Source organism: Sinocyclocheilus grahami, unplaced genomic scaffold, assembly GCF_001515645.1.
Source record: "Sinocyclocheilus grahami isolate Dianchi unplaced genomic scaffold, SAMN03320097.WGS_v1.1 scaffold232.1, whole genome shotgun sequence".
Classification (NCBI taxonomy): Eukaryota; Metazoa; Chordata; class Actinopteri; order Cypriniformes; family Cyprinidae; genus Sinocyclocheilus; species Sinocyclocheilus grahami.
The window spans coordinates 768,545-782,526 of NW_015505411.1; the positions used below are offsets into that span (position 1 = coordinate 768,545).

The 13,982-nt window shown below is 36.3% G+C and overlaps 1 protein-coding gene across 1 annotated transcript in view; it reads left to right on the forward strand.

Moving 5' to 3' along the window:
- Positions 1-13,982, forward strand: part of palld (palladin, cytoskeletal associated protein) — an 89,847-nt gene that overhangs the window by 30,609 nt on the left and 45,256 nt on the right. Inside the window, exons 3-5 of the mRNA XM_016288540.1 lie at positions 9,485-9,660; positions 11,084-11,150; positions 13,639-13,756. Coding sequence (XP_016144026.1) covers positions 9,485-9,660; positions 11,084-11,150; positions 13,639-13,756 — 361 coding nt within the window. The remainder of the gene's footprint in view (positions 1-9,484; positions 9,661-11,083; positions 11,151-13,638; positions 13,757-13,982) is intronic.

A 13,982-nucleotide genomic window follows, 5' to 3' on the forward strand; every position in this document is an offset into this window, starting at 1 on the left:
TTCAGTCACAGCTCTACCCACAGTGGCAGAGAGTGTGTACATGTGTGAGTGATTGAAGGAGCTCCCAGATTTGTGTAGGTATTCAAAGGGAGTGTGTGAGCATTTCATACAGACAAAATCTGCATGTTTAATTGGCATTTTTGGATATACTTTAAGAATCAAGTGAAACATAGAACTCAGGTAAGTTCAACTGAACTTTGAACTCTGAAAAGTTGCTTTACAGATATTAGTTATCCTTTACCTCCCTCTGCTTCCATCAGCTTAAAAACAAATTCTGTCAAAAGGTTTTAATTTAATTTAATTTAATTTAAATTAATTTAATTTAATTTATTCCTTAAATGAATACTAAGCATTTATATTTGATATTTCATTTTGACAAGTAATTGTTGAATGTTTGAAGTATTTAAGTAAACAAATGTTATAAGTCAGTTTATCTGATATTCTAAATTATTGCCTTCTGTATGGTTTTTATCTAAGACTCTTGTAGTTATTGACTGTCACATTTATCAGTGAAAATAAAGTTGATTTGTCAAGTTATCTCTAAACTAAATGTGTTAATAAATGCAATATGATGTGCTGAGCAATGTAATAAATTATTTTGTACTATATGGTCTTACTAGATCTTGATGCAGCATCAGTGCAGCCTTAAATATTGTCGTTAGAGTAAATATTTATTAATTCTGCATTACATTTTATTCACAATTTTTTCTTAATTTTTGTCTCTACATTCATATTTTGTAATATAAAATATTATAAAAACTGAATATTTAAATAAATGTATATTTATGTCATAACAAGTTTTCCAACTGTAATAAATGCAATTTTTTCTGGTATATATTTCACTTCAGATGCATCTTCTGCGCCTCATTTGAGATGGCAAATACCATATGAATTATTCATACAGTTTATAATACAGTGTGAGTGTGTGTGTTTACAAGCACTTCATAATTCAGCTGCTGCAGATACATCTATCAGTATTTCTATTTGGGGCATCTTCTGTGGTCTTCTCTCCATTCCTATCTTCTTCCCTGGATTCCCGTCTTGGCCTCTGACCTTTAGCATCTGACCTGTGATGTCAATTGTAACCAGACGCAAAATGACACTCAGAGACTTCAGCAATAGTCATGAACTCGGCTTACACACATGCACACACAATATTCTTGACAATCTTGATAAGATTGTTCTGAATGTTGCCATAGTTGTCTTTTCTTTTTAAACTTTCATTGTAATCTTTGTTCTTCCACAGCATCAGACATGCATGTGACCCCCAACCTGGCCCCACCCTCTCAGTCTCCCAAAGCTGGTCAGTGTTTAATTATGGCTCCAGACATTGTTTCCTGTGTTTCTGAGGTGTTGTCTGGACTGATGTCAGTGACATGAAGCATATTCTTTCAAAACACCTCCAACAGATTCAACAGATCTGGTTGAATTTCAGGTCTCTTGAAATGCCAAGTTTAGGGGAAGCCAAACTGGATTATTTCAGGCCTTCATGCATGAAAAGAGAGCAAGTGAAAAAACAGAAAGAGGAAAAAGAAAAGTGGATTTATCCAGAACCATTCGATAGATGAAGTGCATATGGGGCATATTATACAGAAAGAGATCAATAGAATTTATATATATATATAGATGTGTGTGTGTGTGTTTGTAAATTCTATTGATCTCTTTCTGTATAATTCAAGTTTCTAAATTTATAATTTCATATTATTAATCATAACATTATTAATTGCAATGATAATTTCTATATAAATGCCTTTTTGCCGCCTCTGTAGATCCCTTCTGCTCTGTGAATGAGGCTATAAAGATATTTTATAGAGCAATCCAGTGTTCCTTTTTCAAAAACAGAATAAATACATATTTATTTATATTTTATATTTTTTCTCCATCATTTCATGTTTCTATAGTCATAATTTCATATTTAAAACATCATAAACTTTATGACATGATTTCTGTAATTGTAATTTCTGTATAAATGTCTTTGTCACTATACTTCTGCACTGTCTATGCTGCTATAAATGTATTTTTGTAGTGGAAAACAAATGTTTCTTGTCAGAAAGCTTGTACATTTCAGAATTAGTCCAGGACTGATTTCCTTGAAAGCCTCAGTAGTGTTTAGCGCTGACCATCAAACTCTCTCATGGTCTGTACTCTTGGGTTTTTTACTTGTTTGACTCCTGCCAGAAGATCAATATGCCCTGGTATTGGAGGTGGCTTATAATTATCCATGGAAGCAGTGAGTGGCGTTTTCTTATTTCTATCCAGTCCCTTGTGTTTCTCTATGCCTGTGATCACTGCCAGTATAGTGCACACAAGGAAAATTTCCATTTCCATTTATCTGATTGTTGTTGCATGCATGATTGTGAAAATGTGAGAATGGAGACAACCTTTACAGTGCAAGAGATGCAATTTCCTTTTACTTGGCAGGACAGTAAGTTTGACTTAGAAGTGTGTGTTTTTTTCATGTGAGAATGAGGGAGTGAATGAAGGCACTATCCACACACACATACTCTGTGACTTGTTGTTATTTGCTGTTGTAGATGGAAAGTTTAAATAGGGAGGCTGTGTAACACTGGCCACATCATGGCCAAACCACAAAAAGAGGCAGAGAAAGAGTTTGTACCAGTCCCTCTCTTCCTCTCTCACAGACACACACAGTGTTTGGCTGTGATGGACACTGATGAATTGGTTATGGTTCAGTAATTACCCATAATGATTGTTCATTAGGTTTGTGGATATGACCGACGTGTTATCATGGCAACACTAGCAAAATCTATTCCCAATACTTCCACCACCCATAATGTTTTGTGAATTGAACATGTATATAATTGTGGATGCTTGATGAGACAAATGTAGGGTATATCAATAAATGGATATACTTATACTGAACTCAATAATGATAATAGATAGATAGATTTAATTAATATATTCATTTACATACATATATATATATATACATATCTATACATTATTATTAGATTAATATACTATGCACAGTTTCGGTCCATTTCCTCTTTGGTTGATATAGGCTCTTCTAGTGATTGAAACAAACAGGATTTCTCACTTGCACCCACATACCAAACTGGCAAACTCCACCACTGCCTGTAAGCCTTTAAACCCAATCCACCCATCTAATTAGTGTAAAGCGTGCAGTAGAACTCCAGTGGAAAACTAAACTAGGATCCCTATACAGGGATGTCTTGTGTAACACGTTCTGGTGTTTATGGCAAACACATTGTTTGTTTAGTTCCATTACCGTGACAAGCTGCGTTTTAGCAGTAGATAGTTTTTCTGAAACGGTTCCTCAGTCTTTTCACCTTCTGACACCAATGTTTGAATTCAAAAACAGCAAGATGCAGTACAACAAGGTCTCGAGACACGGCATCCTAAACGTAGCACGAGATGCTGAAAAGACAGTCAGCTGTTCTCCATTAAAAAGGTTAAATAAATATGGCACATTTGTCATTCCTTTTGCTCTTTCCATGGGACAATGGGGAGAATTCCCTGTAGGGCACTGAGGCTGACTGCTCATGAGCTGGTTCTCCAGTCTGTTTGTGAGTTGTGGTCGGAGATGTAGACAGACACAATGAAGTAGTCATGAAGCAATGCAGAAACATTCAAAATTTCAGAACATAATTGGGTGACGAGTTCATAAGAGATGGAATTGGGTGATTTTTAGGCAGGTTTAGCATCCATGCACAAGGCACTAAAGTCAGTCTTTGTCTTAAAGTCTAGATTTGTTTCAGCACATTGTAAAAAAAACAAAACAAAACAAAAAAGATTATTTTACTATGTAAATGTTCAAATGTTGAGTTGTCGTGACTGCATATTCTTCTTAAGCATAAGGCTATATATTTTATACTTTATATTTAGAATTATATTTATGAATTCTTATTATTTAAATGCTTATATTATTTAAAATGTCATATTTTTAATCAACTCGTGTTTTTATAGACATCATTTTCATAACAAAGATTTCATTTTCGTTTAGTTTTGAATTATTCAATATTATGTACTTCATTTCAACTAAATCTAAAATTGCTAAATAGTTGAGTAATGCAACCATAATAATTATTCTATCCCAGTGCATTCTGGAAAAAAGGCGAATGGGACTGAACCCCAAAATCTTTTTATCAGTGTAGGCCAATGCATGTTGTTTCAAAAGCTGCATAGAGATACATTAGTTGCCAGTTTGCAGTTTAGTGAACACACATGTACAGTATATTGTATGTATAGTGACGTGTTTGGTCCTGATGGCAATATGTGCTGTGGGTTTGAGTCGTAAGGCAGTTCATCAAAAGTGTTTCACAGCCAGCCGCGGTTCTTGAAATATGCTTACAAAGTGGTAACTCGAGAAAAGAGATGAGAGAATTAATAACGAAGACAAATGAGGGAATAGCTGTAGATTGAGTGAAGAAGGGGTGAAGATGACAGATGCCCTTAATGCCAGATCTGGGCTTAATTTTGATGTAGTTGCGGTAAAGCACACAAACGCTTTTTCCTTCCCACAGGATCTGAAACACATGGACATGATGCTTTAGTCGAGCAATTAGAAGCTTCTCCATCTGAATGTGATCAAGCAGACTCAAGCTAATCCACATTTCAATCTGCTTCCTGACCTCAATGACAGTGATGTCTCAAATGCAGAACATCTTAGAATGAAAGTAGACTGATTTCACCACATAACAAACACAACATGTCTGCCTGTCTCTGTGATTTATGTGAAACATTCCAGCTGCTGGACATACATGACCTGAGCCTCTGTTCACTCTCGTGTCCTGTCATGAGCTTCCCTCTTAAAACATGGGACACACTCATTTCTATTAACCTTTATTAATTCAGCAACTTTCATTTAAGTTAGCAACTTACAAAAAAACACAAGCAATTTACCTTAAAATAATATGTATGAAAAAATCACTGTTGCCAGTAAAATAGAAATTCACCTTTACTGTCCTTGTATCTTGATTATAATTATTATAAAGTTTACTGAAAACTATAGCCATTAGACATACTTTCTAGACAACATGTAATCCCCAGCCTTAGACATGTTCTTGTGCCATCAATTTTCTAAAACTTTAATTAGTTTTATTAAGTGTTTTGTATTTTTGGAATTTGATCTAAACCACCAATAATCCTTAAGGGGGAAAACCCCCCTCGCAGAACCAAAAAGCTAGTTTGATGCTGTGGTGAATCAGACACACACCTGTCCTGGCACCATAAAATCAGCCATAACTCTCCCTCTCTAGATAAATTAGTGTTTTAGGCTTGCATGAGCTTGTATAGAGGTGGAGAGACAGAAAGAAATGAATATATATAGAGAACTGAACACTACACACTTGATGTGTTTCATCTGATGCCATTAAATTGACTGTTAGCCATCGGTTCTGAACATGGTTAATAACATTTGAATCCATGAATATGATATAATGTGTTGACATACTCGCTTGAGCAGCTTGTCTGTTCTTTCGGTGTGTACTGACGAGTCAAAGAGGATGAGTGATAGATTAGGTTCTGTTGTCCGAGCCATGAACGGCAGAAGGGTGCGAAATGGAGTCGCCAAACCTTGGAATGTCTTGGAATCTTTCCAGGATTCACAAAGGTGTTCTAAAGTGACTCTAACAGTTTCAAACATTTACAAAAACACACAGAAGAGACATTTCAGTTGTAATGTTACAGAGATCCTTCACTTTTATAGCCTTGGAGAAAGAATCAATGTTTGGGGATCTGATTTCAAATGCAGAGACAAAAAAAAGCAGATCTGAACCAGATAGAAATTTAGAGGAATGGTTCACCCAAAAATGAATATTCTGGTACAATTTACTCACCCTCACGTCGTTCCCATAGGATTGTGTTTAATCTTTGAAACACAAAACACATCCTGAGAGGTTTCTGTCCCTCCATTGAAAATCCAGTTACCAAAACAGTCTGGACTTTAAACGATCCAGCTATAAAGGTGCTATAAAATTAACCAATATGAATTAAGAAGATTATAAGTTTTCTGAAGATATATGATCCCTTTATATGATGATGTATTTGCCATACAGTATATGAAGAGCTGCATGTATGTCAATCATTGTTTAGATGTTAAAAAAAGGCCTAAATTAAATCTGGTCATCATATAAAGTGACCGTATCTCTTCACAAGAAGATTATATATGGATTAATTTGACAGTGCCTTTATAACCTCTTTGGATTTTTAAGTTGTGGTTACCTGAACCCTTTCAATTATCATTAAAATATCTTTATTTGTGTTTCAAAGATCCAAAAGTCTTTGGAACAACATGAGGGTGAGGGTGAATTTTGATTTTTGGGTGAACTATCCCTTTAATGGACAAAGGAACTCAATTTGGTAATGAGAATGAAGCAGAACATGGATAAAGCCTTCGACTGCCGGGATGGAATAAAACGGACACAGCAGGCTCCGGAATGTTGGGATTCTTTATAGAAGTCTTAATGATGTCCCAGAGTATTTTAAGATCCGGAGACGAGCTGAATGAACAGCTGTGCGCCTAAACCAGAACTCATTCCAGACGACTTCAGACACATTTTAAAATGTGTGTGTGCGTGACTGTGCGGGTATATGAATGGATGAACGTGGTCTGGGACACTTGGAGTACAAAGAAAACTTGAATGAATCGCACAATATGATGTATTATTGGGGAGGCTTTAGAGTCGCTGTGACCCAGACTGTGTGTTTATGTCTGTGTCTGTGCTTCCCGTAACAAACACCCACAGGTGCTTGAGACAGGTATACTAGTCTTCATATTCATGCCTCGGGGGGATTAGGACACTGACTGACATCTCAAGTAACTGATTTATAGAAATTGCGTTTGGTGTGTGTGTGTGGGGAGTAAAGATCTTTCTCTGCAGACTTTATGATTCCCAGAGCTGTGTGTCACAATGAAGTGTGGTGTCCCCACTTTAGGTGTGGGAGTGTTTGATGTGTCATGCACACACATCAATCTAAACATTCCTCCCTGTCTGAGAATCGCTTAATGTCATGACTAAGCAACAAAACCTGTCAGAGACACACTGATATACTTTTCTGTGTTCAACTAGTTTAGAGATTCTGCTCAATGTTTTACATTAATTGTAAGGACATTGCTTGGTCAAGACTATTTATTTTGAAAAGCACAGATTAGATGTTCAAAATGGAAATAGTAATATTTTTTATTTGATTATTTTTAACATTACAATACCGACCATATTTATAGAAACCTGATTCTGCCACAGAATAAAAATATATAAGGTAATTGAGACTTTTTATTTCACAATTCTGACTTTTTTCTCAATTCTGAGAAAAAAAGTCAGAATTGTGAGATATATTTTAGTTATAAATATATAGTTTAAATTTCACAAATCTGAGTTTATATCTCGTAATTCTGACTTCTTTTCACAGAACTGCAGGTTTAAACCTTGCAACTTTAACTTTTTTCTCAGAATTCTGCATACTTCATCTTAAAGTCACACACAAGTTTGACTGCCAGCACAGTATGTAAGCTTTGATGAAACTCTTTTTGATGAAAGAGTGAATGGTTTTAACAGCAATGCAATGTTGATGAACTGGGAAATATCACTCTAATGAGGGAAATCTGCTCTCAGTTTCTTGAGAGTTGACTCACCCTTAGATGAGAGTTTTGGTGGAGATTAGTAATACCAGTTTGAAACCCACACAAAGAGACTGTAAGAGAAAATTGATTGCAGCCACCTAAGCGACCAGTGGTTTTACAGTAAACATGACCTCAGTCCTTCATTTACATTTATTTTGCCTCTTTCTCACACATACATCACGGTCAGTACTGCAATAGATTTGAGAGTTTTTGTGATTAATAGGTTAGTAGTTTCCCCTTGCATTAATCATATTATTTGTGAGATAAATCAATGCATATTTGTTTGTTTTGATTAAATCTAATTTAAAGGGGTCATATGATGTGATTTCAAGTTTCCCTTTCTCTTTGGAGTGTTACAAGCTGATTGTGCATAGATAAGATCCCTGAAGTTGCAAAGACTAAAGTCTCAAAAACAAAGAGATATTCTTTATCAAAGTTAAGACTCTGCCATGCCCCCCTAAAACGGCTCGTTCTAACACGCCCCCACATATCTACCTCACTACCTCACGCCCAAATGTTCAGGCAAAGAAAGAAGGCGTGGTTTCAGTAACCGCAGTTAGTGTTGAAGCAGCCATGTCAGGGAGACGCTGTGTGTTTCTAGGCGAAAGCAAAAGCACTTTATTTGACCTTCCGAAAGTAGATGCATTAAGATTACTTACAACAGAACAGCAATGCATTTTATGGACGACCGTTTCGTGAACCTAGGAGAGGAGGTAATTCTGACTTTGCTATGACAATCTGGCGCTTCTGAATCAGCTACTGTTTTGTTATTAGCTTAAGTAAGTGTGTTTGTGTGCACGCACGCACGCGCGTGTGTGTTAGAGAGAAAGAGAGAGAGAGAGAGAGACATCACAGTGGAGTCAGCAGTCTTAACCGTGGCTTGTGTACTGCAAACACATGGAGCAGTTGGGGGTTCAGTGCCTTGCTCAAGGGCACCTCAGTCGTGGTATTGAAGGTGGGAGAGAGCGCTGTACATTCACTCCCCCCACCTACAATCCCTGCAGGTACGAGACTCGATCCCACAACCTTTGGGTTACGAGTTCGACTCTCTAACCATTAGGCCACGACTTCCCTTGCGATTATGGTAAGGGGAGTTTCATTTCCGACGAGTGCTTGCGATGTTTGGCCAATCACAATGCACTGGGTCAGCTGGCCAATCAGAGCAGACTGCGCTTGTCGGAAGGAGGGACTTTGTAGAAAACGAAGCGTTTGAGAGAGGCGGGGCATAGAGGACCTACAATAATGTACAGTATATGAAAAATAATGTGTTTTTTGAACATTAAAGCATGCCAACATATTCTGTTACACCAAATACACAAAATAATGATCTTTAAAAAAGCATCATATGACCCCTTTAATTGAACAATATTTGTGACCCTGGACTACAAAACCAGTCTTAAGTCGCTTGGGTATATTTTTAGCAATAGCCAAAAAAAACATTGTATGGGTCAAAATTATTGATTTTTCTTTTATGCCAAAAATCATTAGGATATTAAGTAAAGATTATGTTCCATGAAGATATTTTGTAAATTTCCTACCGTAAATGTATCAAAACTAAATTTTTGATTAGTAATGTGCATTGCTAAGAACTTCGTTTAGACAACTTTAAAGGCGATTTTCTCAGTATTTAGATTTTTTTCGCACACTCAGATTCCAGATTTTCATATAGTTGTATATCTTATAAATGTTGTCATATCCTAACAAACCATGCATCAATAGAAAGCTTATTTATTCAGCTTTCAGATGATGTATAAATCTATGTTAAAATCTATATCTTATGACTGGTTTTGTGGTCCAGGGTCACATTTTAGCTAATAATATTTTAATATAATTGGGCACTCCCTTTGATTTACATGCCATCCTCTCTGTTCCATTGGACAGGTGGTTTTGTGAGGGGCGGGAGCTGCACCACTGCCCTGATATCCAGATCTGTCGTAATGGTGACTTGCACACTCTGGTGATAACTGAAGCATTTGAAGACGACACCGGCAGGTACACCTGCGTAGCTTCCAACGCACTGGGAGCAGACAACACCTTTGCAGAGGTCTATATTGAAGGTGAGGTCATAGTTAAATCATTTTTTGATCAGTATATATATATATATATATATATATATATTGTTTTTCAAAGTAATAAAATATTATCATCCTTTATACAAGATAAATGATTACACAAGAAAGTATTTTCTTTCTGTTTTATGTCTTAAGCATAAGTCTAATAAAATCTAGTAGCAAATGGATAAATGTTTAGAAATAGAAAAATATTGTGTATTATAATTTGTATAAATATGAAAAATTTATATTTAGCAATGCTTTGCAAACAATTCAAATGAAACATAATTACTACCACAAAATAATTACATTATACTAATTAGATGACGTTTAATAGTATTAAGGCACAGTCACATTATTGAAATTTCAGCCAAATTTAGTGGACACTCTGTAAAGTTGCTTTATCCTCAAACTATGAGGTGAAGGATCCGTGCATGTTCTTCCTCACGTGACCTTGAACCCTTTTACCTCAGCTGACAGCTTAACCGGCCCTGACTATGTATTATCTAATAGCCCCTAATTTAGTGCCATAAAAGTGCCATTTCTGTTACCTAACCTGAAGCACGTGGCAGGTTGTTTGGGTATGAAGTGACCTTAAATAATAGCCAAGGCCTTTCACCTTTACATAAAACTCCTGAGCACATGGATTCCTATTAAAAATGACTGGATTTCATACATGCAGTTTTGCTGAGCAAAGGTAAATGTGACTGCACATTTATTCAGTACTTAAGGTCCGTTCACACCAAGAATGATAATGAAAAAATAACTACAATGATAGCTATATTTGCAACACACAATAATATTGTTTATCATCAGTGCATGATGCAGATTTGTTGTCTGCCACTTGCTTGCTTTTTAAAGCAGGATGGATTCTGATTGGCTGTCATTGATTTTATCGTTCATCAGCTGTAAGTGATGAACTATCGTTCCTCTGTGTTTTTATTGTTAAAGTTGTGGTGTGAACTTCGCTATTCTCATATTAGTATGATTGTTAAAACTTTATAGTTATCATTATAGTTATCGGTTACACTTTATTTCGATAGTCCACTTTAGACATTCTACTAACTATAAGTAACTTTGTAACTACATGTCAACTACATTTCAACTAATTCTCATTTATTTGCAACTACATGTCTACTAACTCTCAGAGTAGACTGTTAGGGTAGGTTTAGGGTTAGTAGAATAAGTTGACAAAGAAAGTGTTAGAAGATATTAAGCAAACAGTCTACTAATACTCTACTAACTGCTAGTTAACATGTAGTTGCAAAGTTACTTACTGTTAATAGAATGTCTAAAGTGGACTATCGAAATAAAGTGTTACCTAGTTATCTCCCTTGGAGTGAAGGAAAGCAACGTGCAGCCTAAAATGTTTTAACCAGGAGTTAATGGTTTTCTCTTCCATTTTCTCATTATGTTTCTCTCTGTAAAGGCACTTCTTCCTCAGACTCAGAAGGTGAAGGATCCGTGTCGAAGTCTAGGTCTGGAGCCATGCCACAGTATGTGTGTTTCAGCATGTTCCACCTCGCAGGACCTTTAATTAACCCTTTTTGACCTCAGCTTAACTGGCCCTGACTATGCATTATCTAATAGCCCATAATTTACCCTCTGCCATGAAAGTTTATTACTCCTCCTGAAGAACATGGCAAGTTGTTTGGGTATGAAGTGACCTTAAAGAATAGCCAAAGCTGTTAGACTGCTTGTCTTTGATGGCCAATGATCAATCAAGAATTTAGTTATTGTGTTGTCTAATCTTCTTACTTTGTGTGATCGCTTGAACTCTCTTCAGTCACCTCTGATTTCTTCAGTCATGCGCTTATTTCTCTTCCTGTCATCTCTTGCCTTTACTGGACTATCAGTCTTTCCTTACTGTTTACACAAATTATTAAGCGTTTGGCTCTGGTGCCCAGTGACATCATCACACCCATTTGGGATTAGCTTTCACTGGCTCCAAAGTCATTTATAAGGTGCAAACTGCATAGTGAAAATTCAGACAGTGTGGAGTGGATATTACTTCACTCTGTCTGTCTCTGTGTGTATGTGTGTGTGTGTGTGTGTGTGTGTGTGCGTGTGTGTGTGTGTGTGTAAATTGGTGCATGTTAGAGAGCAATTACCCCACACAGAAAGCATGTAAACAATTTCTAACATTATATCGTTTATAACTTTTCTTAGCTTATATTTCTATATATTTGCTGTCGGAAACTTTCACTTTAAATTAAATGACTTGGGGCCAGATTTACTAAACAGGGCAAATTAGCCTGAGAGTGCAATTCCAAAAAAGCGCTAATGGGAGTGGAAATTTCTGCGGGTGATTTACTGACAATGCACAAATTAAAGAACACAGACACAGCCAGATCATTTCCATAATGACCAACACAACCTACCAAGAGCAGCGCTTTTTTTTTGGATGTTAAATAATGGCGCAAATACCAGTAATTTGACAAGCGCAGACGTTAGTAAATCGACTGTAAACCGCCAAAAGACGGTTTGCGTTGGCGCAAGCTGTTAGTAAGTCTGGCCCCTAATGTTTTAAAAGTCAGACAAACACTGTTAAGACTTTAAATAAACCTGTATCGGCCCATTAGAGGTGAATATAGCTTTTTTAATATGCTCAAATAGGATATCACTCTCACTTTCAGTCTGGCAAAGATCTGCCCATGGGCATCAGAAACACTACTGTACATCTTTTTCACTAGCACTAGTGTTTTTAGTATTATTGAGATACTATTATAGTTTTTAATTCATATTTTGAATGTTTTTATTTTTATATTTTCAATTTTAGTTAACATTTTTAACATTTTAGTTAACAGTGTTTTTTCATTTTTGTTAGTCTTTTTAAATTTATTTTAGTTTTCTTTTTATTTATTTTAGTACAAGTTAAACTAAACTTGATACATTTAAACTAAAAATTAAACTAAAAAAAAAGAGAAATGTTGCCTTGGCAACTAGTTGAAATAAAATATTCAAGTTTTTTTCTATTTTATTTTATTTCAGTTAACATTTATTTTATTTAACAAAAATGCTTTTATGGTTTTAGTTTTATCTCCACTATTTTCCCCACAATCCAAAGACATGCAGCATAGGTGAAATTCAGGGATCCTCAAATCTGGCCCACAAGATCCATTTTCCTGCAGAGTTTAGCTCTAACATAAACTCAAACACACCTGAGCAAGCTAATCAGTGTCTTCAGGATCATTAGAAAATCACAGGTAGGTGAGTTTGATCAGGGTTGGAGTTAAACTCTGCAGCGCATTGGCCCTCCAGGGCAAGATTTGAGGAACCCTGCTCTACATAGTCTGTGTGTGAGCCCTGAGATGGATTGGCCATTCGTTCACGATGACCTGAGATGCCTGTGGCCCAAAATGCTGAAATAGGCTCCAGCCTCCCGTGACCCTGCAGAGGATAAAGCAGTTTGGAAATGGATGGATTGATAGAAGGGTTGTAGTTTTAGTGAAATATAATAACCCTGACCAGCACTTAAACAAATTCTGACCACTGATTTATTCTGGGGCAAAATATATATAACCCAGCTGTTTCTGTATTTTTGCCTGGTTTGTTATATGTGATACTAAACTGGGTCACATAATAAAAATGTAACTTCACTTGAAGAAATTTTAATGGACTGTGACGGAGCAAAAAGATTGATACACTTGTCATTGCTTGACAAAATGTTTTCAACTTTCGGCCAGGATGACTCAAAATACCCATTTCTTTCAGTCACAAGGTTTATTTTTTGGTTCAAACGCACATGAATATTGCAAGATGTGAGAAGTGTGTGTTCACTGCTGTGTGTGCACTTTGGATGGGTAAATGCAGAGCACTAATTCTGAGTATGGGTCACCATACTTGGCCACATGTCACTTCACTTTCAAGTGTTCTTTACTTTATATCTAAATGTTTTTTTGAAGCATGACTTTATAGTGTTGATGATTTGTTCTCTCAGGTCTGAATGAGGTTTGTTTTAGTGTTGCTAATATTTTCTCTCAGGGCACAGAAGAAAACCAGCTCAGTTTCCTTGACGATACACACATCATCACTAAAGAGCCCAGAGGCCCAACCCCATCGCTCCACACTGGTCCAGCCGCTTTCTTCTAAACCGCAAAGAGTAAGAAATACACATGCAGACTATACCTCCTATTTTGGCACTGAAACTGTATACTATAGAGTGCTGCAGGAATGAGTCCTAAAACCTAGAAACAAGTTATCCACTACAATGACAGAGAAATTGACACATGCACAAATATGTCTGAAAGATTCATCAGGAATGACAACAGCAGATGGACTTATAAAAATTCATGCTCTCTGGAAAGATCCATAATAACAACACTTAT